At 39.0% G+C, this 25,276-nt stretch overlaps 1 protein-coding gene across 1 annotated transcript; it reads right to left on the minus strand.

Moving 5' to 3' along the window:
- Positions 1-10,011: 10,011 nt before the first annotated feature.
- Positions 10,012-24,960, minus strand: LRIT3 (leucine rich repeat, Ig-like and transmembrane domains 3). Its single transcript, XM_010412118.3, has 4 exons — positions 24,822-24,960; positions 23,126-23,604; positions 15,246-15,551; positions 10,012-14,221 (listed from the first exon to the last, which is right to left on the minus strand). Exons 1-4 carry the CDS (start codon positions 24,935-24,937, stop codon positions 13,158-13,160), a joined length of 1,965 nt encoding a protein of 654 aa, XP_010410420.1. The 5' UTR covers positions 24,938-24,960; the 3' UTR covers positions 10,012-13,157.
- Positions 24,961-25,276: the final 316 nt, after the last annotated feature.

Genomic DNA, 25,276 nt, shown 5'->3' on the forward strand with positions numbered 1-25,276 from the left:
TTTTCCTCCTCATTACAGACCTTGTCAGACAGTTTATTCATCTTATGACTATAGAGAGTATAAAGCAGGGAACAATTTATGGTTTTGTTTTATGGCTGCTTTGCTGGGTCTGTGGAACAGAATCACTGCATTTACCAATCCAATTCACTTTGTCCCATTAACCCCGTTTCACCTGGCGCATCTATAACACCAGTCTGGCATATCTCAACAAACCCACATCTGCATAAGCTTACATCTGTCTAGCACATCTCAAAGACAGAATCAAACAATATGGACAATAAATAGGAGTAGAAGTAGAAACAGGCATTTTTATAGACAGCCTTACACAGCAAAAGCACCTGAGGTGAATCCAAGACTGGAATTACCAGAGATGTTGCCAGTGCCCAGTACTGAGCTCCTGCAAGCAGGCTGCAGGATGCTCCCAGTTGCTGCCATACTCAAACACTCTGGAGGAGGCAATGACATCCTGAGCATGTTGCAAGCCACATCCTCTTTGTGCAAGTTTATTATTTTCCTATACATGGCCATGCAGCTGGTGCCAGAGGGTTTTGTCGGTGAATTGCTGGGCAAACAAGAGCAGGTGTAATAAAATACGCTTCTAGCTGCTGGGAATGTTCCGTTTTTCACAATTCATAGAACAGATTCAAGAGATCTCTGGAAGAAACTTTGTCCTGATTAGAATATATTTGAGCATTGAGCATCTCCTGAAGTATTTACACAGAGCCCACTGAAAGTAAACTTGCACTGGAAGTAGAAGCTTTTGATGCAATGTCATTTCTTGTGTGAGACAATTTGACAGGTGCAATATAGAATAAAAGCAAAATAATGTTTGGGGGTCAGACCCTACCCACAGTGGCCAGAGTGGATCTCTTATACCCTGCTGGGAAGCAGTAGGCACAGAAAGTGGCAAGTGATCAGCAAGGGCTCCGCCATGCAGGAGGCAGCTTGACCTGACACCACCTCAGGGAGCCTCACAGCTGCAGGCAGTGCAGTGCCAGAGCCTATCACAGACCCAAATGCCTCTGTGAGCATGATATCCCAGGACTTGGCATCCAAATCCTGCAGCTATCAAACACACCCTGCTTGAGGCCACAGCTGTCAATTCTCCATCTAAACAGGGACAAGGAGAGAAGAGCAGCGGGGGAAAAGGGCTGGGGCATTGAGCACAAGCAATAACACACATTATATTTAGCTTTCAGATAAGGGTTCTGTACTTCAAAGATTTGAACAGATCCCATATTGCTGGTTGGAGTGCAAATATGGAAGATCCAGGTCAGACTCAACTGACAATGGTCATTTCAGAAAGGGGAGAAACAGTTCCTTGCAGTAGTCATTTTCCCTCTGGAGCATTTTAAAACTGCACTACAGGAGTCCCCTGAGACTGCCTGCAGGAGTCAGAAATAGTTTTATTTCTATGGCAGTTCTGAAGAAATTGAAACAACTTAACAAAGGCTTGGTATCAGGGACTGATCAGGCAAGTACCAAGAGCTGCGTTAAACATGGGGGACAGGGGAAAATCACTTTTCAATAGAGCAGCATAAAATGTGTAACCATCAAACACCGAGCAAGGTGCTCGCTAACACTCGCACACTTTCTCACAGAATGTCTCCTTGGCTGCACACAACAAGCAGTGTCTGTCTAGCTGAAGGGTGAATGAACAGATTCCTGGAAGTTACAGCTACCCCCTTTAGAACTGCCAGCACGTATTGGCTAGTGTAGCCTTGGCCTTACACTAGGCTAGGAAAAGCAACAGTGAAATCAGTCACAGTTAGACTTTGCAAAATAAAAGGTCTGTAGATGCACAGAGAAATTCTGTGGATGCTATAACCATATGCACAGCGTATTAAAAGGCTCCTTCATTCCACCTACATCCCTGCCACAGGCTTCCTGAGTGATCTTGGCATACTTTGCAAATGGTCCAATACTTCCTTTTACATGAAGAAATGTATTTTAATGTAATAGCTGTTATAAAGTGCACTAAGACTCTTGGATGTAAGGTTGTACTCAAAACTGCAAAGTAGTTGTTAATTTACTCCTGCTAAAATCACATAGGGAGAACAAATTAGGCCATAAAATACAAGGTAAAAGAGAAAATTAATTTGGATTTGTACATAATTTGTACATGAATTACGTACATAATTTGTACATAATAATTTGTACATAATGTGGTGGTGCAAAGCACTGAAAACTTTTAAATATCACTTGTTTTTCTCAGAATGCAGTATACGTTTATTTCTGTATGGAAAAACACAGTAAAAGTACACTTCCTTCAAATGAGATATGTTAATTTTTGTAGTGCTTTTGTATCAAAAATGATTGCACTGTACTGTAGAAACTTTTCTTTTTCAAAGTGCAAGCTAAGTTTATCATAATAAAATTCCTATTAGTGCTATGAGAGCATTTCTGAGAGCCACTGCCCCGCACACTGTATAAAAAAAATGCTCCACACTCTCAAGTCACTTCACAAGTTACCAAACTAAAATTGTTATAACAATGAACAGAGTATCTTACCCACAGTCACCACCTATAAGATGCAACCCAACATATTATAGCATCTTTATTAAAAAGCAGAGTGTTTCAGGGCCATTCTATATAATATTACAACAGGGCATTAGGACAAGATTCTAAAAACGAACCCCCCCTCAAATCATCCTCAGCAATGATCATGGAGAAGGTTTGGTGTTCCTCTTGGGCAGTGCTTTGAAAATTAGCCATAGGTGCCCAGCTTTCCAAAATGAAATAAGACTCCAGTAAGTGGAGAGGGGCACAGGAAATCTATTCTGGGAGTCTGCGTTCCCAATGGTAAAGAGCCTTCTCCATTTGCATGTTTGTATTTGGCTGCCTTATTTAGAGCTGGGCTGGCAGGCAAGGCAGGACATGTCAGAAGAAACTCAAGCACCTAAAATATCTGGGGCAAACACTAAAATTCTATTGCAATCTATATATGAAGAGAGAGACTTACAGAAGGACCTACCTTATGTGTGTTGGCACAGAAGTCAGACACTCATTCGTGCTTACATTGCCAATGCTCACAGCCACTCATTGCTGCAAAACGCACGGACCAAGGGCAGGGACTCTCCTCAAATGTTGCTGGATCTCAGGCTTACCTTCACATTCCAGGACGAAATACCCAGAGTGACAGCTCTGTGCTTTCAGACATGAAGGAGAAACTGATCCTGAGTTCACTCACATCAAACTTCCATTGATTACATAAAAAACATTGGACCGGGCCTATCTTGTGGAAATGACAGGTTCTTGTCTTAGTCATCAACACAGCTTAAAGAAGTACATTTCTGTTTTATCCCTCGGAAATCAAAAGAGATTAGGTCCTTTGGTAAGAGAGTATCACTGTCATATGCTCTCCAGGGCCTACTTAATTTTTTTTTTTTTTTTAATATGCATAATTTAACTTAGGCTTGATACTGAGAAATAAAAGAAAAACTGAAAATTATTTCTAATATTTTAGAAAATATTAGCAAGCATAACAGCAAAAAGAGGACAATCTGATTAAGACCTCAGCATATGGTTTTCATGTCGTGCCCTTTTACGCCTGTCCCAAACACAAGTTGCCACTGTGCGAGCATATGACATGGACATTTTTTTCCCAATCCAAAGTCTACAGGAGATGGCAGCAGGAAACACTATCTAGCGGTTGGCATCAATATTCCTTTTTCCCTACTGCCAAAACCAGGCACCTCTTCACTAATATCAATAAAGAAATAATACCTTCAAAAATTATCAGTTATTAAAAATTCTTCAAGGTGTAGTGTTCTGTGGATCGAGTATTCAGCTACTACTAATACTTTTGTAATAACATGAAGAAGAACTATCTATTATCTATTAAGTGCAGAACAGTTCAAGAGAGGAAAGTGTTATAAGCATTTAATGCTCAGTGGTTTGCCTGTACTGATGCTTGATTCAGTTTGCTACAGCTGCATCCACAATGAATAAATGACAACACTCATCTTCCACATCACTCTGGTTTTACCGGGACTCATCAGATTAAACATATTGTGCAGACTAATGTACAGACAGGAAAATACTGCCATATGTTAGATTCATTTCTTTAATATAGACTGATTTACCATGAAAACTTACCTCCAAAACTGCCAGGATTTCCCCTCACTAACCAGCTAGACTTTTCATAGAAGTACTGTAGTACCTATTCAGTAGCTTAGGGGGAAAATAAGTCTTTTCGATGCAGCAAAGCTCTTGGCAGTCAGTGCTCAGACAACATTACTAGGACTTGAAATAATACTCTGGAGATTGGAGTGCTGAACTCAAAGCAATATTCTGTGACCAGGTGAATTGCAGAGTTACCAATAAGCAGCATTTCCACAAAACTACAAAAAGTAATCAGCCAACACTAAAGAAGGACTCGGTGTGCTACGCTGTGAATGGCAGTCACTTTTCCTTTCTGCAGCATCATTACTTACGCAGTGCACGTGTTAAATTCTGTGAGTGGCAACTTAATGGCAGGTGGAAGGGCTGCTCCTCAAACTGCTGAACTTTGAGGATGGTGGAACTGCTATGGAGCACCTGCACATAAACAAATAAAGCTCTCTTGCATAAAAGTGCTGGGCAGAACACAGGTTGTGGATGGCTGGTAAGGCCAATTCAAAAACACATGGAGAGTTTTTATTTGTCTGTTGTCATCGGTGATTATTTATCCACACGAGGTTTGTACAGTGACTAAAGGAAACCCTTCAGTTACACCTCCACAGGCTCCTTTACCCTGCTCAAAATCTCAGTCATCTGTGGTCTCCTCCGTAAACAGTCAGTCAGCCTCAGAGAAATTTTTGGTGTAACATTTTTGGGGAGAGGTTCAAAACACATTAGTAAGTGACATTTTTCCATTACTTTTTTATCAATACTGCAAGTGGCATACCCTTTACCTGACCCATTGCTGAAGTTATTAAGATGTGGAAGCATCTTCTGAATCTCTCGCGTGTCCCAACCTCTCGCCAGACACTCCTGCTATTTATGCCTACTTATTCTTGGTGTCTGAACACTGCCTGAAGCAACGTGGGACAGGATTCATCTCACTGTAACTGGAGTACCACCGCCCTAAATCTTGCACTACTGGCATTTGCTGAAATGGCTGTGGGCTCAGAAACATTGTCAAATGTCAGTTCCCAGGATGTTGTCAATAAATCATTTAGAACATCTTTTCAGAACCTATTCCTGTGTTTTCTCCCCAGCCCACACAAGGCTGGCATCATACAGTTCACAAAGAACATGGCCTTTTGTGGAATTTACTCCAAACATTCATTAGAGGAAGAAATCTCATCATTTCAGCTATATTTTTAGGTGGTGACATTTGATTTCAACTTCCTCCAGGCCTGTCCCCCTGCCCTTTTGATGAATCACAAGTTATTTGTACTGTAATGGGCTTCCTACAGTTAAAGTTCTGTCAATTCATTCTGCCCAGAAATATAACCAGGAAGGATCAGAAAGATATGCAAGGTATGTTCGGAGTATAACAGATCCAATAAAAGTACATCACCTACATAGCTTATTTCTCTCTTCAGTTTCAGTATTCTACTCAGTAAGACTGAAAATCATTCAGGCAGCACTGCCCAAGTTCACTTCAACTATCTTTCTAGCTGCCAGTTGTTACCAAACACTGGTCTAGCTTTTCCCACTTAACATGTGGCCCATCTAATTTTTACAGTTCAATTAGATTCTACTGATGACAAAGATGTGAATCCTGCAGCTCCTTTCCTACGCAGATTCTTTTTCTGTCCTTCAGCCTATGCTTTCCCCATCCACAAGTCTTGTTGCAAGGCAGTTACCTCAGCTTCAGAATTGATACCAAATATAATGAAGAAATCATGTACAACAGTAGGGTCTTTTGTCCCCCAGGTCAGATTTGCCTAAACTCTACTGAAGATCTTTCCTGGATCCATTATTGGAACTGGTGAATTGCTACTATTCTTTCTCCTCTCAGTTCTTGCCCATATCTTTACAAGCCAAACAACTGGAGGATGAGATCCTTCCACTCGGGGAACTGCATATTGTTCAGCAGAGTGTTTTTATTCTTTATTTAATCTTACTTGTGTGTTTTCTGTAGGAAACTCCCTTGTTTCTTATGCATAGCCCTCCACCACAGCCTTTTTATTAGTTTAGAATCTGTGTTTGATTAGGTGCCAATTTAGTGCTCAACCTCAAGGCAGACTTGTACATAGATAGTTATAATAAGAATTCATGTTTCATGTTACAGCCACAAAACTATCATTTATGTGTTCTGCTTATACTGAGCACCTTTCTAAATGTTCATCCACCGATTCTGGGCTTTTCCAGTCTTTTATTTTAAAAAGAGCAATTGTTTAACATTATTCCTTTTTTTGGCACAACTTTTGGCTGATCACCCCTTAAAAGAATTTTCATTACCATTCTTCTAGTTCTTTATGAAGGTCAATGAGCTTTAAGAATCACCCTTTTTTCTCTCATACCATTTGATTCAGATTTCATTTCTAAATCTCTGAATCTTCAGTAGTGACAAACCAAAAACATAATCACCTTGTGACCAGACAAACTCTTGTCTCTGCCAGTCCACATTCAGGCATTCTCTAGTGTTAAGTCATTGTCAAAGACACAAGAAAATGTCACTTTTCTATCAATAAAAAAGGGACTTTATTACTTACCTCTCCTCATTAATTCCTGTTACAGTTTGAAAGAAATAGTTCATATAGCTACTGGATGTGTCTATTCAATCATTTTGCCTGATCAGAACAAAGACCATTATTTTTCTGGTTTGTGAAAAATGTTTCTTTCCTTGTTTTTGCTGCTGATTACTTTATCCAAAGGGAATGTCTGCTCCTCTGTCAGAGAGTAAAAAATGCTCAAGCAAGGAACAAATAAACAGCACTTCTGTGTATGAAAATATGCCTCCGCCATTCTAGAGAGTTCTCTTCCTAGTGCTGAGAAGTAATTTAGCACAATCTTCTACTGAAAAATGCTATGCTCAGATTTTAGGCTGAACTCCAAATAATTGACACAGAACTCCAGGAATTGAGAGCTTTGGAGATATTGATCCAGACACAACAGCAAACACTACAATTGCAAGGTGCAGTGCCCAAATTCATATGGAAGTTAAATCACAGAGGGAGAAAGAGGACAATATAAGACTACAGTAAGCAGCCAGCTACAGAGAATGGCAAATTGAATTCAGAATAATATTACTTTCTCTGATCCTCAGCTATGAAACATTATGCTCAGAACAAGCAGGAGTGTTATGATTCCTGTTCTCACATTCCTGCTTCAGCAGGGAGGAAGTCACTCCATCATGTCACTTCTATACCAGAGAACAAGAAACGCCAAGGAGGATTCTTTTTTGGAGAATCAGTGAGGAACCAGAACAGGTCACCCAGGACCTGAGAGCATGCTCTGGAAAAATACCCATGGATGATGCCATTCATGTGCAATTTGAAGCGAGCAATACGCTGCAGGATTAGTCTAACAGTGAAGAAGGCTCTATCCAAAGAGAAAAGTAACATTTAAAGAGAGTAATATTATTCTGAATTTAGTTTGCCATGCTATATAGCTGCCTGCTTACTGTACGCTTGTCTTTTCTTCTTTCTCTCTCTGTGATTTAACTTCCACATGAACTTAAACACAAGGGACTGAGCTAGAAAACAAAAAAAATAATTGGTACAAATTATTTTTGGAGTCTCAAACATTTGGTCAAATATTAGCAGGAAAAAATTCGAGACACATGACTCAGTAGTCCATCTGATCAGCCCATGGCATTGGATTTCATCATCATTAATTAAATCAATTAATTAGTTCTTACAAAAAACAGTACTTACCAGTATTGGATTTAATTTTCTTTTTCTTCAACAAAGGTATGACTGTTTTAGAGACTGGGAAATAATACAAAGTAGACTATACATATTGTTTCGTTCTGGTTTTCTAAAACAATACTAAACTAGAAAGCATAAAGGAGAGTCAAGCAAGAATCTGATCTAGAGATTTGTTCATTAATTTACTTTCTGAAGTATTAGAGAAGTTTTTTTGAGGATGCTAGAGGTTTCCCTCAACTGTGTGCCTAAATGAATGAAAATACTAAAAAAAAAAAAATCAACAAAGCGCTCATTTATTTGACTGAACAAGCAACCCATTGAATTTAAATTAGAATTGCACCGAAACTGCTAGTAATCGTCATTTTGGATTGTTCTTACTTTCCATCTAGCCCAGCAGCATTCTCAAGTGTCAGCAGCCCATACCAGAGGCCTTAGAAGAAACTGCGTGAACTTCGTCTGAGGCGACAACCTTGGAATACTCTATTCCTGCCCTCAACACACACACATATAAAGCTCCTTTCGCCTGTATTAAAGCGAGTAAGAAAACACATTCCATTTCGCCCTTCTCTGGGCATAAGCATTTCACCAAGTCTCTCTCACCTTAGTTCCAGATCTTAGTTAAGGATAATAACAAAAAACCAAAAACAAAACAAAAACAAACAAAAAAAACCCCTCAAACAAACAAAAAACCAACCAACCAACCAAAAAAAACCCAAGAAACCACACCACTACCAAATTCCTTTGACTCTTCCTCAAAAAAGGTGTGTTGAATATTTGATAGCTCACCATATTTTAGAATAAGGTATTTTCTTGCCAGAGCCTCTTCTGCAAAATGTAGACATTCATACACTGTCAGTGAACTGGTATTCTGTTATTATCAGAGGTTAGTTGTAGTTGTTTGCACAGTCAGCTCCTTTCATAATACTCTTAAGTCAATCAAGGGTCTTTTAAAAATACCAGACCTGAAGTTAGAACAAATATACTTAAAATATATACCTGGCAGGTGCTATTGATCTTGCTGCAGCAATTCCGCATTCTTTTCTAAACAAAAGGTTAGGATGTTATTTCAGAAAAAATAGAAAGCTGGAGAAAAGCGCAGTTACTTCTATAGTGGGAAATATTGTATCCTTTTGTTCATAACTGCTTTCTGCCTTTTTGATTGAAAAGATTCCCATCTTGAACACTGATGAATAATACAGCTTTGTAAAAAAAATCTCCTCAATACAGGCTGTTTCAGACTGATATTTCAGCTTGATTTTCCACTTTTTAGTAAGGGAGTTGTTCAGATATATCAAAATGACACATTAATAGGGCCTTTACTCTGAAGGGAATGCTGATCTTTCGAAATTCAGAGTAAAAAAATTTCTGCGATTTATAAATAAAAGATAAAGTATCTGTTCTATTGAGAACTTCTCATTTTCAACAAAGGAACATGACAGTGCTGACCTGGAACTTCTGTGGCTTTCTGTAGCACCTAGAAAAATGCAATGAATTCTGTGAGACAATGAATCCAGGTCAGCAGGTTTCTAATCTACATGCAGTTAGATAATTAAAAAAAGATTCATTTTGAAATCTCATCTGTGGTCATGAAGAAGATTCAAGTTTGTGTTTACCTACCAGCCACAAATCTAACAAACTGGTTGTTTTGAAAAGAAAATCATAGATCAAGATGGATGATTGTAGTATATTACATCTTGGTTTCAGAGCCTCTCCAGAACAGTTGCCTCTCTTTCTAGCAATAAACTCACAAGCGACTTGCTCCCCCCTTTTCAGTTCAAAGGCAATGCTCTCCAAAAACCTCTCCCAACTTTGACTGGGACACAGGCAGACTTCAAGGCCAGCTTCAAGTGCATTCTTCAAATTTCCCCGGTACCATTGTTCCACACTCCGATTTCATAGCTGCCCCCACCTTGTCAAAACGGGGCATGTGTAGTGCTCCAATCATTGCAATAAGGACAGTATCTTCACCCATCATTTTACCTGGCTGCAGATGCCCCAGTACCCTTGTCATGGCAAAATTTCAAGCAAAATACTTTGTGGCACACAGTCCCAGAATTCTTTAGGATATCACCCTTCTTCTGTTGTTTCTCAGCTTTCTTCCTGTATTCTCTCTCATTCCTTTTCAGATTTCCTTTTGCCCCCACAGCTACACTCATCACATATTGTCTAAAGCTATAAACAAAGACAAAAGGGTCAGGAAAACACATTTTCTTGTATAAAAACAATTTTTTATTTTCACATCAAAACATCTTCTATTTTACTTACTTCTTTGAAAAGGTATTGAGTTTAAAATGTCCTTTGTTTAGCCTCCTAGGTACAGTCCAAGTCTGATGGTTTTGCTATTACAGACATTTCCATGTTACACATGAAAGAGTTTTCTCTCTTAATTCCCTGCCTGAAAACAGTATGAGAATCTGATGTGGTGCAAGGAATAGAAAGTCCACTGTGAGCAATGGCAAGCAAGAACTAAAATAGATGCATGGATGCCTTAAGTTTGGCTTAGTAAGTGCACATTGAAGCCAAGATCATGGTTTACTATCATAAGTACTAAGGCCCACTGAAGCTCTCAGTAAAAATTAGGTTTACTTAGAATTCAGCTCGCATTACTCAGTTATTTCATTAGTCATCCAATTTTGATTGTAGGTAATGTATAAAAAGAGGTCTAACCTTTTTGGTGAAAAGCAGGATGAATTCAGAAAACAAAGTGCAAAATATATGAAAGGTGATACATAAACATGGGTTAAATCCTCTCCAAATGCTCCTACCAAGCAAGCACAGATTAAAGTCATCATTGTTCATACTGATGATTGATCCAGCACTGCATTTCAGAAGACATTGTACAAATGATCATTGGTGACAAAATCTATCTCACAATGATTCCATCATTAGCAATTGACAAAATAAAAAATTACATCTGTTAGCAAAGTATTTCTTCAGCTCTTTAATTAAACCAATCCTGCGTGATACAGTGCAAACATCTTTATTGTGTCATTTGCCCTTTGTGTCAAATTCCTACCAAAATTCCCCAGCACATTTGGTGTTTTGATGTGAGTTACAGAAGCATGTCTCAATTACGTAACTTTTGCCTCAAGAACTGTGGAAAAAATTATGTATAACATGTTTTCTTGAAGGAACATTCTCTTTATAGTAAATTCCATCTTTGATATACTGATAGCCCATGGGGCCAGAGATTAATTTCTAACTTTAGGACATGCTAATTCCACAAGGATTAGTCAAACCAAAAGGTTTAACATTCACAAGTGAGCTCTCTCAAGCAAACTGTGCACCACCTCAGTTCAACATATTGATGTATCACCTACAAGTCAGGTGATACCACTTTTGATCTTCAGAACTAGATTTAGAGCTTTGAAACCTGAAATCAAATACTTTCCAGGAAAAAAAGAAAAGTTAAAACAATCATTCTCATTAACAAACATGGTGGTTTTAATTGGAAACACCTTCAACAACTACCAACTATACTGTCTATCAGGAAAATAGAAGGCAGATATTGTAACGCTTCAGGTCCTGTTAAAAACTTGGTTTGCCATTAACTTGTCAGATGAACCTTGGTTTTGACACAAAAAGAATCTGTTTTCCCTAAAAAATCCTAAATTAAAAAAAAAAAAAAACAACCCTGCCAAAGTAAAATATTCCTCTTAAAAAGCTAAAACCATTTTCATTGCAATCCAAATAATTCATGGAAAAAGAAGAAAGACTGATTTGTAACCGCACATAATTGTAACACAGAAAGGAATACCAAGGCTAATTCTAAGCGGGCAAGCTAATTTTGCACTTTTGAACACCTCACATGCTTCTTTTTTACAGCTCCCATAGTCTCAAATACTCATTCTACTAATCCTGGTCACTGAACACCATGGTGTAGGTACTACAGAGATTTTTCAGTGTGCTCCTTTCCCACCATGATTTTATGCTGGTGGCTTTTGGGCAAAATGTTTTCCTCTCACGAAGCCAGGCCTTACAAGATAGGCTCATCAGCATTCCAGCAGGCAAAATTTCATCCTACATTAGTGACACTGAGAAATGCCACTGTTTTGAAGCTGACAAACTAAGCTTTGGTTTGTAGCTTTGAGTAATATTTCTCCCTCTGGAATGTGTAGATTTCCAATTTCCTAGCAAAAAACCCCCAGTTCCTCTAGGCATAGAAAGGTCCAAGAAAAGAACACAGCTGTAATTTTAAGGAAAAACTGTGGCTCACAATTCATACATACTTCGAAACAAAATATCTGAACCTAGAACAACGAAAGTTCTCTTATTTACTTCAGGCATCAAAAAAATTAGCCCCAGAACAGACTATTCATTATTAAGATTAATAGGCCATTCTGAATTCATTGTTACTATTAATTCCTGATTTTTAAACATCGGGAAGCATACTCACAATTAACTTTCACTATGCTCATTAAACTTCACATCCAACATGACCTGAGGAAAAAACTCCTCTTGCTGTATCTCGAAATGTATTATATTAATGCAGTGTAGTACATAATGTTGTGCAATATCTGTGTAATATATAGATTTAAGACTGTGTGTGGTATTACACAGTACCACAGAATTTTCTGTACAGAGATTTCTGAAATTGAGGTATATGGACAGACACATCCAAGTAAATTCTAAGGCTGAGATTTTGCAATAAGATCATTTGATGTAAATTAACATTTTTATCTAGTGTCTCTCTGAGTACCTCATAGTATCTTACCTGAGCTTCAGGACACTAAAGCAGCTTCTTTGCCCTTTGCAATAACGTCTGCAAAATGACAATACAATGTGTTTTGTACCTCTCAAGAGTCCATAAACTGTGACTTCAGTCTCAACCGGCATGAGAATACTTTCAACACAAGATACTGTACGAACAGCTGTATAACACCTCAAAGCACAAGCTAACATCAGAAGAAAACTTGTATATTCACATAAAGTTTTGACCCCAATAGAAGTAGCTAAAACTGTTTTTCTAAAATTTTGAAGTACATAGCTTTCAAGAAAATTGAGATTCATGTTTGATACATGCAACTAGCACACCATGTGATGAAATGAGGGAAGAGAAAACAGAATGTTTTAATAAAAACATAGAATATCTTTACCCAGGGAACCATTTCATGCTGTATTTTTCTTTGGAAGAACATCATTTCTTCACATCCAAAATCACAAACATGAAAACAAAGAAAATAAACAGGCAATATTTTTCGTCTATTCTCCCTCCTACCCACCACCATCCAGTAAAACTCTACATCAGATAATGTATTCTGACCATCATCTAGCATCAACCTGCTTCCACATGCAGTATCATCATTTTGAAGTAATTTTACCTATTATTTATTTCATCTCCACCCTCACCCTTCAACACAGATACTCAGACCTGGAGCCCTCACTTTTGAAGGTCATTTGAGAATCCATGCTTGACCTAGAGCAAAGGAGAAGTCTTTCTGACTCATCTGTGTACCTTCGTGCCCAGAGCTGGTCTCCTGCACTCAGCGTTCGAGGCTTCAGCGACACTGTTTCAAATTGCACATAGGTCTCTTTTGCAAGTTCAGCTTCCTTTGCAGATTTTGGTCTTAAATGAAGTTTTAAAACTTTGTAGAGTAAGAAAAATATCAGAGGTAAAATAACCACGCATGCTGCACTGCTGGCCACTATCAGAATAGAAAACTGAGAGCTGCTTTCATCAGTTAACCCGTCAGTGGAGAAAACAACACACTGCTCTTTTGTAGGTGGCACCCCTTTGGGTGAGACACATGCCATATACTGAGTACTAGGTTGCAAACCATCAATTGTGACTTTGTTTTTGTTAGAATCAGTGCTGAGAGGCAACATATCTTTCTCACCATACTTGGAGTATAACACAGTCACAGCAGAATTGCCTGTGGCACTGAGAGTGTTCCAAGTTAAGGTCACCCTTTCATCAGTTTCACTGATTACTCTTAGGTCCTTCACAGTAACATTTTGCTCAGCCACACCTGCTGTATTCAATGAAGTATCCTCACCTTTCTTGCTTAAATCTCCAGTCTGCTTTTTGTTCCCATTTGTCACTGCCTTTGAAATTTTCCTTCCATCTAACATGAGCCTGGATTGCTTTTTGTCAGTAAATGTCATGCTGGTTGATCTTTCAGTGCTAACCAGAGCCGTGGTGGTTGGTGTGGTGGGAAGAGGTGTGGTTGTCCTCTCGGGTTCCTGCTTGGATTCCTCCTGAGTTGTATTCTGCCTCTCAGCCTCTGGCTTCCTTCCATACTTCTGTGGTGACAGAGTTGTAGTAACTACACCAACCACTGTGACAGTCACAGCAGCTTCTGACATTCCTGCCAAGTTCTTGGCTTTACATCTGTATTCTCCTGCATCCTTGTATGAAATTCCTGTCAAGCTTATTATGGACCATCTGACACCCTCTCCAGGAGTTTCTTGAATTACTATGGGAAAATGCAGAAAGTAAAACATTATGAATGGGAAGTAAAGAGGAAGTAAACATTATTGGACTACTTCTTCCCTTTCTGCCAGAAGGAATCACATGTATGAAAATTTTAAAAATTAAAAACAAGCAGTCAAAAAAACCCAACAACAACAAAAAAACCCCAAAACTAAACCACATTTCCAAAACAAACTGTGGAATTCCCAGCCATACTCTATTATTAATAAAAGTGCTCAGCTTCGGTCAAAATGGAAACAAATGTCTGGTAATTAGAATATAGTTTGCAGTTTCACTAAGAAAAACAAAACCACATAAAGTGAAATCAAATGTCTTAAAGTTGCTATTGACTCTCAAATACAAGACCCACTGACTTCACGTGACACTGATCGTGCAACCCATTTAAAACACTATTGGAAATTACCTTTGTCCTAAGATATTTCAGTACTCTTACCTTCATCAGACCTATGATAACTGCTAACTCCTTGGCATTAGCAAGTAGCATTTTTTACATTTAAGTTACTACGTAAGTATCTGTCATAGCAGCTAGAACGATATCAGACAATGACAGCCTTGCAACATTTGCAAATAACATAGAAAACATGAATTTGGAAAATCTTGTGTTTACAATGCTGAGTTTTAACTGGTTCAGTTATGGCCTCACTGGCTTTTTCAACATTAACATTTTCGAACAGACGTTCCAGCAACAAATTCTCCTTTCTGCTTTCCAGCTTCTGAGTTAGGGTTCAGCTAACCCAACCTCCATTTTCCTTTATCCTTCTCCCACTTCAACCATTTCTGCCTTCCACACACATTGCTCTTGTAACAGACCACATCCAGAATCAAAACACTCTGCTGGACCTGTTAAGACTGAGAACTAGACAAAGAATTTCATAACAACCATTGCACAGATATGACTACCAGCTTGGTGCAATACATGGTCCACTGTTACTCACTACAATGATCTCAAAGTACAAGCAACCCAACAGTTTTTGGTACTCCCATTTCCTATAAAAGAGTAGTTGTACCTGTATAGTTCACTGGAATATTGTCTGACCTAGTCCAAGTGAGCTGTGGTGTTGGGTACCCCGTGGCGTCACAGCGTAGCAGGACATTGCTGCCCAGTGGTGAGGTGATTTTTGTTGCTGAGGTCATCACAGATGGTTTAAGACACTGCTCTAACTCAGCTCTCTGGAACAAGATTCCTGCCAGGTTCTCAGGACCACTACATGAAACCAATGGATCAAGAAGTACAACAGAGGTGTCCACAATTTTGGAAAATTCAATTAGCTTTGAAATGCGACAGTCACAAAACCATGGGTTGTCCTGAAAACCTGAGGCAGGGAGAGAAGAGAGGAAAGGAAAAAAAACATTGTCAGTCAATATATGGATATTGTGATTACAGTATGACACATGACTACCACCAAATACAATCAAGGACAGTCCTGGACCTATTCTGAGTTAATCTTTTCTCTTTCAACTTGTGTTTTTTGTTCAGATGATTGGTGGGGGAGTATTTTCAGAGGTTAGGGAGAACAGTATCGAAGTTTATTAAGCTAAATATCATCTTCACAGAAGTTTACAGGAGCATAGTGATGTGCTGGCACTACCTGTGCTTAACTTTGCTATTTATCTAGGAAAGAAACATTTTGAAAAGATGTCTTAAGACTGATGATATATTTTCACCTGCCTGTGCCTACTGGAAAGACAGCTTCTCAGGGATATTACTTCAGGTCACTCTCCTCTGCTATAAGTCCTTCTTTGGGCTCTTACAGCTTAACCTTCCCTGACCCTCTTTTTCAATGCTTGAGGAGAGCACGATGTTTTAGAGTTTAGAGCTTACACCAACATCTCTACCCCTTGAAAAGAAGGGATAAAGACTAAGGAGAAAAAGGTTTATGCCAACAAAATTCTTATCTGGCTCTGAACTACACCAATATTGTTACAAGCCTGGCTTCAATTTAGTACAGCCTCTGAAATATATTCAAGAAGAATAACAGAAGAGTAGAAAATAGGAAGGATCACAAAACACCATGATGACTGCAATATTTTTATGATGGCATATAGGAACGCTCTCTCTCTTCTGTCAGGGACAAAAACATTTGCTTCTTGGTTCCAGTCTATGAATTAGAAGCTTTTCCCTCCTCGTGAACTTATTATATTGAAAGACAATAGCCATTTCTGAGGATTATCAGTCTAAATCCTCAGCTGCTATTGATTATTCCACTATGTTGACTTTCACAGAGCAACAATGGCTTCACCAGGTAAAATACAACCCAGCATATCACTCAGGAGTTCAAGTATTTTCTTACTGGACTTACACTTTTGGGTATGCCTTTCTTATTTTTTCTGAGTACTAATAATAAACAAAACTTATGGCCTGAAATAAAGATGGTATGCAAGGACCCCTCACTACTCAATTTACTGATCAGTATAATAGACAAGTCATGTAAGTCAAACCAGTATTAAAAGAAAGAAAGAGCCTTAAACACCTGCTAATATTGTTCAGTGTGTATTGTTAAGAATTATCGAAACAGCTCTTGGAAAAATCATGGGGTTTGTTCTGGAAAAAAACTGCCAATGAAACAATACATGAATATTTTACTACTTCTTCCTTTTATCACCAGACCAAGATTAGGTTATTTTGAGCATAATGGTAGTGATTGGTTAAAACTGTGGTAAACCCCAATTAATCCCTGCTCTTTAAAACAAGACTTGACCTGAAGAGATTCCATGACTTTGACATCACAATCCAATTTCACCCCTTGCAGACAGAAGAGATTTTACATCTATTCACTGCTTATTATTTGCTGGAACAGAGAAGAAGTCAAAGGAAAGTGCATCAGCAACTGCTTTTCCTCAAAAATTCTCCAAAATATAAAAATTTGTCTGCAAACTTCACACATATATTCATAAGGAGAAAAGATACTATCCAAATGTTTTCCATATCTAGACACATCAACTGTTTGTGCTTATGAAAATTCTGCTCAATCAAGCACATGTATGCAACTATTTGTGCTCATCTTTTCAATTAGGGAAGCTTTGTAGTTATAGACAATACTCCTGTCATTTTCTTTTTCTTCTCGCTTGTAAGGGGTCGATTTTTCTCACTATGTTAAGAAATTTACGGCAGGAAAGGAAGGGGTTTATTATTGTTTCTAACCTACTCAAAGCACTCAAAAGCCTTTGAAATAGACCAAAAAAATGGTTACATTAGAAAAGACCTTTAAGACCATCAAGTCCAACTGTTAACCCAGCCCTGCCAAGTCCAGCATTGAGCCATGTCCCTGAGTGCCACATCTACACATCTTTTAAATACCTCCAGGAACGGTGATTTCACCACTTCCCTGACCCCACTTTCAGTGAAGGAACTTTGCCTAATATGTATACCTACATAGCTCTCATATCCTCCCAGTGTCCTGGAGAAAAGCCAAAGTCAGTAAAATAGGTATCAGAAATTGACAAAATAAAAGGAATGATGAAGCAACAATGAACAGTCCCTAGACTGGATGGTTGTTAGTCCAGCCTGGGACACAGGTTTGACCATCTGTGTGTAGGGCGAAGGAAAAGTTATGTCAGTCAGTCACCTCATCTTCCCCATCCATTATGATTCCTGTGCAACTGCCTAAAGAAGCAGGACTTATACAAATACACAAAATATATACAGCTACAGGAGTTCCTTCCTTGCCTCCATGGCACAACCCTTCTGTTTATCTGTGTCTTGCCAATATCTGACAGAATTCACATTATTTCTAGCCATTGTAAATTGTCAAGTCGTGTGAATTCCCAAAGTGAAAAGATGAAAGCACTATTGAGTTGGAAGCAAGACAAAACGCTGAATTTCATTGTACTTCAGTTAGTGTTGAAGAGAACAGAAATGTGAATGTAAACCTAGTTTCCAAACTACAAGGGGCATTTTGAACTTTAACAGCTTGTGTTGACAGGATGTTAGAAGTGAAAACAAACACGTTAAAAAATAAGGAAAAGGTTAAAAAGGGGGGGAAAATAGGAAAATGGAAAAGATTAGGGAGCTTTAATAAAAAAATAATTTCTTAAGAAGCAAAAATGAAAATAATGATAAAGCTCTGATGGCACATGTGTCTGAGGAAAGAGAAAGTCTTTATAAACCCTGGATTATTTGTAGAAATATCAAGGCAGCTTGTTGATCTGAGAAAGAAATACTAGCCCAAGAAAACAAACATTGATAAATATTTATACATTGTGATATACCAATGCAGTGTTATTTTAATATTAATTACTCTTTTTCTAGAATATTTCTAACCCTTTATTCTAGATTTAGCATATTTTATATTTACTCTCACACATTTGTATGTGTGCTTGCATGTACAACGGCAAACTTACGTGTATGTGTGTCTGTGCATGCACATTTTTGTAGTCTTTTGTAGCAGGGTTTCCCTGTGCTGTGTCAATATGGACTTTAGCTACGAGCAAAATTTCCTTTGTAAATCAGTAACCAGACTCAGACGATAACTTGTGTAGCACACTGCTTTTTCAGTTGCTGCAAAATAGCAAGATGTAAAATATTCAAGTTTCAGGCTGATAGAAATATTCGCCACAGCTTGGGCCAGCCTACCCCAGGCTCTTTCCAACTGAACCTACACATTTTGATCCATGGTTCTAAACAGCAAATTCCATATCCAACACTGTGTCACATGGCAATGGTTAGGGAGTAGTTTCAGGAAAAGCAGTATCTACCCAATGGCTCTGCATAACAGCTGGGAGCCTGATGGACCTGCAGCATTCCAAATTTCTGCCACCTCTGCACATAACAGAGGCAAGATCTCACATAACTGCCACTCTGTCAAATGCTGGACTCTTCTGTTCCTCTCAGTGACTCACCAGAGCCCACCATACGGAAAACGCTACTGCCATCGTTCCTGCCAGAAATGTAAATCTCTGTACAGCAGCCAGTGCTGAAACATAGCTGTGATTTGGATCAAAGTATTAGGCTATGGCTCCAGAGGTAACCAAGAGGGCCAGATGAATTTACACACTGGTCCCCCAATCATTTGCCCTGTTTAATTTTCAGCTCACTCCACAGCTTTGTTTTGAGCTGTTCCAAAGAGCACTTTCCAAGGCAAAGCTAGACATGGGTCCAGGGACAGTTTACACTCCAGGGATTGCTCCCTGATAGGCTTATGGATGAGAGCGCACCAAGGGTGGCTCCCCTCTGTCCTGCCCCCGATGCAAGTGCAGCAGGCTTTGTACCTCCAAACGATTCTGCATGTCTGTCAGCCCTTCAGGCATACAACATACCCCTGCTGTTTCATATTACAAAAGCCCAGTTGAACAGTTTCCAGTGCAATTCTCACATAAATTCAGGCAGGTTAGACTGAAGGAAAAACATCCCCACCCCCAGAATTACATTTTAGAGTCACTCTAGAATCCTGTAGAGCTCACAGAGAACCAAGGGCTAAATCTTACGAAGTGTGGAACAGACAGTCAGCTTTAAAGAGAGCTGGCCCTAAACTGTGTGGATGAGAGCCAGAGTGAGCCACTTGGCCATATTCCCTAACCTTCTTTCATTTAGCACCATGCACACACAGAGGAACATCATACAGTGGGAGGTAGTTAAAAAACCCAAACCTCTTAGTACAGAGATGATGAACTGGAATACGGGGATGCTAACACACCAGTCCTCTGGCAAAAGTAGTCTTTGGCTCCTCCAAGAGTCCTTGAAGCAAACATGGGGAACTTGAAATTTCTCATATGTGCAACCATCTTGGTGTTCAGTCAAGACACTGAAGATAAAATTGCCTCTTGGTGTTAAAAAATACATTTGCACAAACATTAGAGATTAGGGTCTTGTTAGTTTTGATCTTGTTAATTACACACAAGTGACAATCCTGTTTTGACAGAACCAGGACAAAAGACAGCTCAAGCCATAATTGATTACACTAATTAGAATCTGACTGCTGTTTTCCTGACTAGACAAAACCAGCATTTATTTACTCTGGGTCCCAGCTTCCAGCAGAGTTCTGGCTGCTGTGACCATTCCATGTAGGTACATAGGTCAGGCTGAATGCTCCCACAGAGAGTGGCTGGAGCACATAGGACACTCTTGAGCATCAAACCATGCAATTGTGGTCATCACATTTTAAGAGAAACATTTTTTTAAACCTAAAGGAGTCCAAATGGAACCAGTAACTATGGTAGAAAATGAAAAAAAAAAAAAAAAATACCACACACAGCAAAAAAAGAAGCCGAACCAAACCAAAAACAAACAAAAAACCCCAACAAAACCAAAACGAAGCAAAAAAATCCCATCCAAACAAAAACGAAACAACAACAACAAAATTTAAAAGCCCACAAAACAAACAAACAAACAAAAAACCAAAACAACAACAACGACAACAAAATCAACCAAAAAACCCCCAAAAACCTTCATATTATATTAGAAGCTGGTGAAAGAAATGGTGTGGTTAGTTAGGATGGCAAACAGGGAAGGAAAACCTATGAAAGACTACTACAAGAGATGGTGATTACTTTTTCTGTATGCCCATGCCCTATAGGACAAGAGGTAATCAGCTTAGTTTGCAGTAAGGGAGATTGAGGTTAGATATTAAGAGAAACTTTCTCACTATCCTGATAGATAAGCACTGGAGGAGGTTACTACGGAAGGCTCTGGGGTGGTCTGGCCACAGGCTTTAAGAACAGCACTGGCTTTACCAGAATGGCTCAGTTTCTCTGGATCTGTATCCCAGCAGGCTAGGTCCTTCCTGACCACATACCTCTGTGATCCCTATCTGTAGCTCAGAGCAGGAGGAGAGTATCTATGGGATGCGCTTCTTCTTCCTCAGGCTCCAGCAAGCCCAATAGAGACAGGAGGGGTGTCAGAAAAGAAGCACTAATACTCAGTGGAGTCTAAATAAACTTGTCAAAATAACCCATGACACAAAGAGCATTGCACTTTCTAATCTCCAGAGAAAGGGGACGTTTTCTTATTCACTACAGAGTTCCTCATGTAGCAAGCACTGTCTGTCTGCTTTGGGATACACTCCTCAGAAAACTATGATGTCAATGAAAAAAAAATCCACCTAATTCCTTCACAGCTTATCTAAGGTAGATTTACTCAATGTAACACAAGGAAAGTACTACCTGGCATTATGTATTCTCAGGTGCAAATCTATAATAGCTGCACAGAGCCTCCCTTAGCACCTAACATTAAAAAAAAAAAAAAAAAAGAGAAGCAAGGTTCTGTTTAAACCCAGTGTGTGTTACCCTCTGGAGATCTGTGTTAAAACCCGATTGTATTTCATAACAGAAAATGGTCCAAAGGTCACATCCCAAGCCCCCAAAGAACTCAATGCTGGCACCAGAGGGTTTGCCAGGACTACAGGAGGCTGGAAGAGTGCCTGCACCAAGGAAGCCTGCAGATGGTTCCAGAGTTAAGGGGAGAGAAGAGTGTGTGAGGTTTCAGGATTTTTTTGGTGTTTGTTTTTTTGACTTGGGTTTGGGGTTTTTTCTTAGCTTCTTTTTCTTTTTCTTTTTTTTTTTTTTAGTTCCTTTTGTTGTGTCTTTCAAGTGGTGAGGACTATATAAGACAAGAAAACCAATTAACCTCATGGACTCCCACAGGAGATCATGATGATTAAATCTAGCACAGTCAGCTCCCACTTTACAGCCTCCTGTAGTCTTCAGTGCGGGGACAGGGAAAGGAGTACTGAGATGGAATTACTTTTACAGCTTTTGCTCTTTTTTTTTTCAATCCTGAATAAAAGAAAACCCTTTAATGATGCAAGCCTACAGTTATCAGGCTTATGAAGCCATGAAGCCTACTTTCATCTATTAAGTTACTCATAAAAAATATGATCTGAATGAGAGTTTCAAGCTGCAGCTTCTGCTGTGAAACAAAGCAGCTGAACAAATGAACAGTGGATTGTGGGGGTTTAGACCAAGAAATTGGAAATACGGGGCAGTACAATGCAGGACAGATCTTTACCAGTCCTTAAAGAATTGCTGCAGTAGAGACAGCCAGCTGGTTTTCCTCCCTTCCACCTGCTGCACTACAAAAACATCAAAACATGCATTTACGTGTAAACACTAGAAAAGACAGAAAAGAACACTACTGATAGAACTGTTCCAGCCTGAGACTGAAGAAAAGAAAGGAGTTACCCTGGCAAGACTAGGAAGTGGAGATAAGGTTAAGATAAAGCACAGTGCCACAAACAGAACTGATGCAATTGCGTACTAGAGAAAGGGATCAAATGATGAAAAAAATCAGAGTCTGATCAAATTATTCTTAAATATTTACCTCAAACACTATAAAAAGTACCGTGGATATGTAGGGATCACATTCCTGTTCTCTCATATTCAATATGTAAATTGGGCAAAAACCTTCAGGATAGTTAGTCAGCTTTAGAGTAATGCAAGGTCAACAGAGGTCCCGGGAAGAGCAGAGTTGCCCTATTTTGAGCCACCAACACCACCTGCAGCATTATGCCACAGGACAGGCTTTATATGAGGATCAGCTCTAGCTACTTGCTTGGCCTGTGAGCCTCTGGAAAAAGCTATTGCAAATGGACATGCTTACAGTTGCAAACACATACAGAGATGAGGGAAATGTCACCAGAAACACAATTTAAGTTATGCATTTATATAGCTACTGAATACTCCAAATGGCCTGCATTCCTGCAGACTGGATTCTCATAGCTTTTACTTCAGTTTTATAACTTTGAGGTAACAACACACATGGAGGTCACTATCTTAATTTCACGGTTTTCTGTTACCAACAGAAAATAAACAAATAATAGCAGAGTAAACCAGAAGTCTGACCTGGGTAAAAACCCCTTCTCCTGCATCCAAGGCTGGTGCCCTAACAACTCTCACTTTCAATTTAATGTTTAGGTATATTTCAATAAGGAATGAGACGGGCTGTTTAACATACCCAAAATTATTCTCTGCGTCACCAGAATGTCTGTGTTCTTGGACATGACAGCTCCTGAGAAGGGGGGCCAAATGTCCATGAGGTCTGATGGCAAGGTGGTCAGCTTGTTGCTGGATAGGTCCAGGTAGGTGAGGTTTCTCAGGTAGCGGCCAGCATCAGCGGGAATGCTGGTCACTTTGTTGTTGTGCAGATCAAGAGTCCGTAAGTTGGGCATCTCTGCCAGGGATTCCCAAGGGAAAGTTGAAAGCAGATTACCATCCAGCCTCAGCTCATGCAGTTGTTTCAAGTTATAGAAGCTGCTGATATCAATGTTGGCCACACAGTTGTAAGTGACCCACAGGTATTTGAGATCTACCAGGTAGTAAAAGGCTTCAGTTGGAATCCTTCGTATGACAGTTTTCTCTATACGAAGTTTTACAGTATCCACAGGAATATTCACAGGGATCTCATACATGTCAGGGTCATTACAGAGTACAGACCTAGCACAAGGGGGGAAAAAAAAAAAAGGAGAGACATATTTGCATTTATTTATCAGAAATGTTTACTACCAGAACAAAGAACACTGAGATCAAGAACAGTCCTCTGCATTTGAAAGTTGAACAAACTCCACAAACATGGAGTCTCTAAAGACAAAAAGAATACAAAGCAGAACTGATCCTTTCACATTAAACCTAGATTTCCTCGATTCTAAAGTATGTAAGCACCACCATCTATCCACCCCTCACTCTATTGGCAAATGAAAGACAGAAGCCATTGTACAAGGAATAATACATGCAGGTATCTCAAGTGTGAACTGCATGCCCCCGTATTAAAATTATTAAAATTCAAAACAAAGATTACTAATCTCTAATTTTTCTGTATGATGAAGATTCAAAGTATTTTCTATACTTACCTTTCAGAATAGACTGAAAATTGAAAATATACCAATGAAAACTCAGTAAAGAAGAGCTTTCTAGCCCTCTTTCTGATGCCTATGTACAAATTACTTGCTTTATAGAGATGACAGGAACTTTCTGCTCACAATGATTTCAGTGAAATGGGATTTCTCAGCATTTTCACTTATTTGATTTCAGGAATCAATTTTTTTGGCATATATTGTTTGCACATACTAGCTTGAAGATTCCCCTACCCTCTATAAGTCTATCCTTAATTTTCTCCTCCTTTTCTCTAGATTATTCCTTTATTTTACTTTTTCCTTGTGCAGCTTTATACCAGATAGGCTGTGACAATAAATAGCAATGACAAAGAGTATCTCCTAAAATTGACATGACAATACCAGGTCACCACATTTCAAATTAACCTCCTTACTATCAAAAATTACATGATTTACTGCAGATTAAAAAATAATAAAAAAAAAAAAAGAAACTACTGTATTTATTTAAACCAGAATCACCTTACAGTAGTTAACTAGTTTGTAGAAATAGAAATGACATTGCAATAGCAGGAATGTCATGGAGCAGAAATAAATTGCCTCCTGAAAAAAATGAAGATATAGAGTAGCTATTTGCTAAGTACAAAGCCATAATCACCATCTGCTCCTGCTCAGGAATGCTGCTAGCCATAGAACACTAATGCAAAATATGCCTTCGTTTCAACTATGCTAGAACTAATTTGCAATCTCTGAGAATGTTATCTCCAATTTCTTCTACCCTTTTCCTTATAAATTACCCTATATAACAAATAATAAAATAGATACCTTGTTCCAGTGCCATCGCTTCTGCCATGGTAAACGCAAGTGCATTGTGAGGGACAAAAGCCATGAACTTCTTCAAAAAAACTCACTAGGAGGTAGAAGTAAATAAACAGATACATGGCTTCCTCCCAGAAGAACTGACATGAAGAAATGTGAAAGCTTTATTCCTAGGCACTCATGTGCAGTGTGCTACGAATGTGAATGCAGCCATCCTTTTACCAACAGCAGATTACAGCAGATTAGCCAAGATCTGTAGTTGCTTAACCTTCAGATGTATCCTGAGTGGCATCAGTTAAACCAGCTCATTCTTTACTCTGTCAGAACACACTCTGCTTCGAATCACATCCAACCGTGTTCCAAGGCTGTTTTAATATGTAGATTGTAGAGCTAGTGTGTAATAAAATATCTCTTTTCTTCTCCTAAGAGGCAGTGCATCAGTTACTGTCCATAAAGTGTTC

The sequence above is a fragment of the Corvus cornix genome, chromosome 4 (assembly GCF_000738735.6).
Source record: "Corvus cornix cornix isolate S_Up_H32 chromosome 4, ASM73873v5, whole genome shotgun sequence".
NCBI lineage: Eukaryota > Metazoa > Chordata > Aves > Passeriformes > Corvidae > Corvus > Corvus cornix.

Coding starts and splice junctions, on each gene's coding strand:
- LRIT3 (XM_010412118.3), bottom strand. CDS start 24,937: ATGTATCTGTTTATTTACTTCTACCTCCTAGTGAGTTTTTTTGAAGAA. Junction 15,552..23,125: donor GACGCAGAGAATAATTTTGG/GTATGTTAAACA, acceptor TCCCTGCCTCAG/GTTTTCAGGACAACCCATGG. Junction 14,222..15,245: donor TATTCCAGTGAACTATACAG/GTACAACTACTC, acceptor ATTTTCCCATAG/TAATTCAAGAAACTCCTGGA.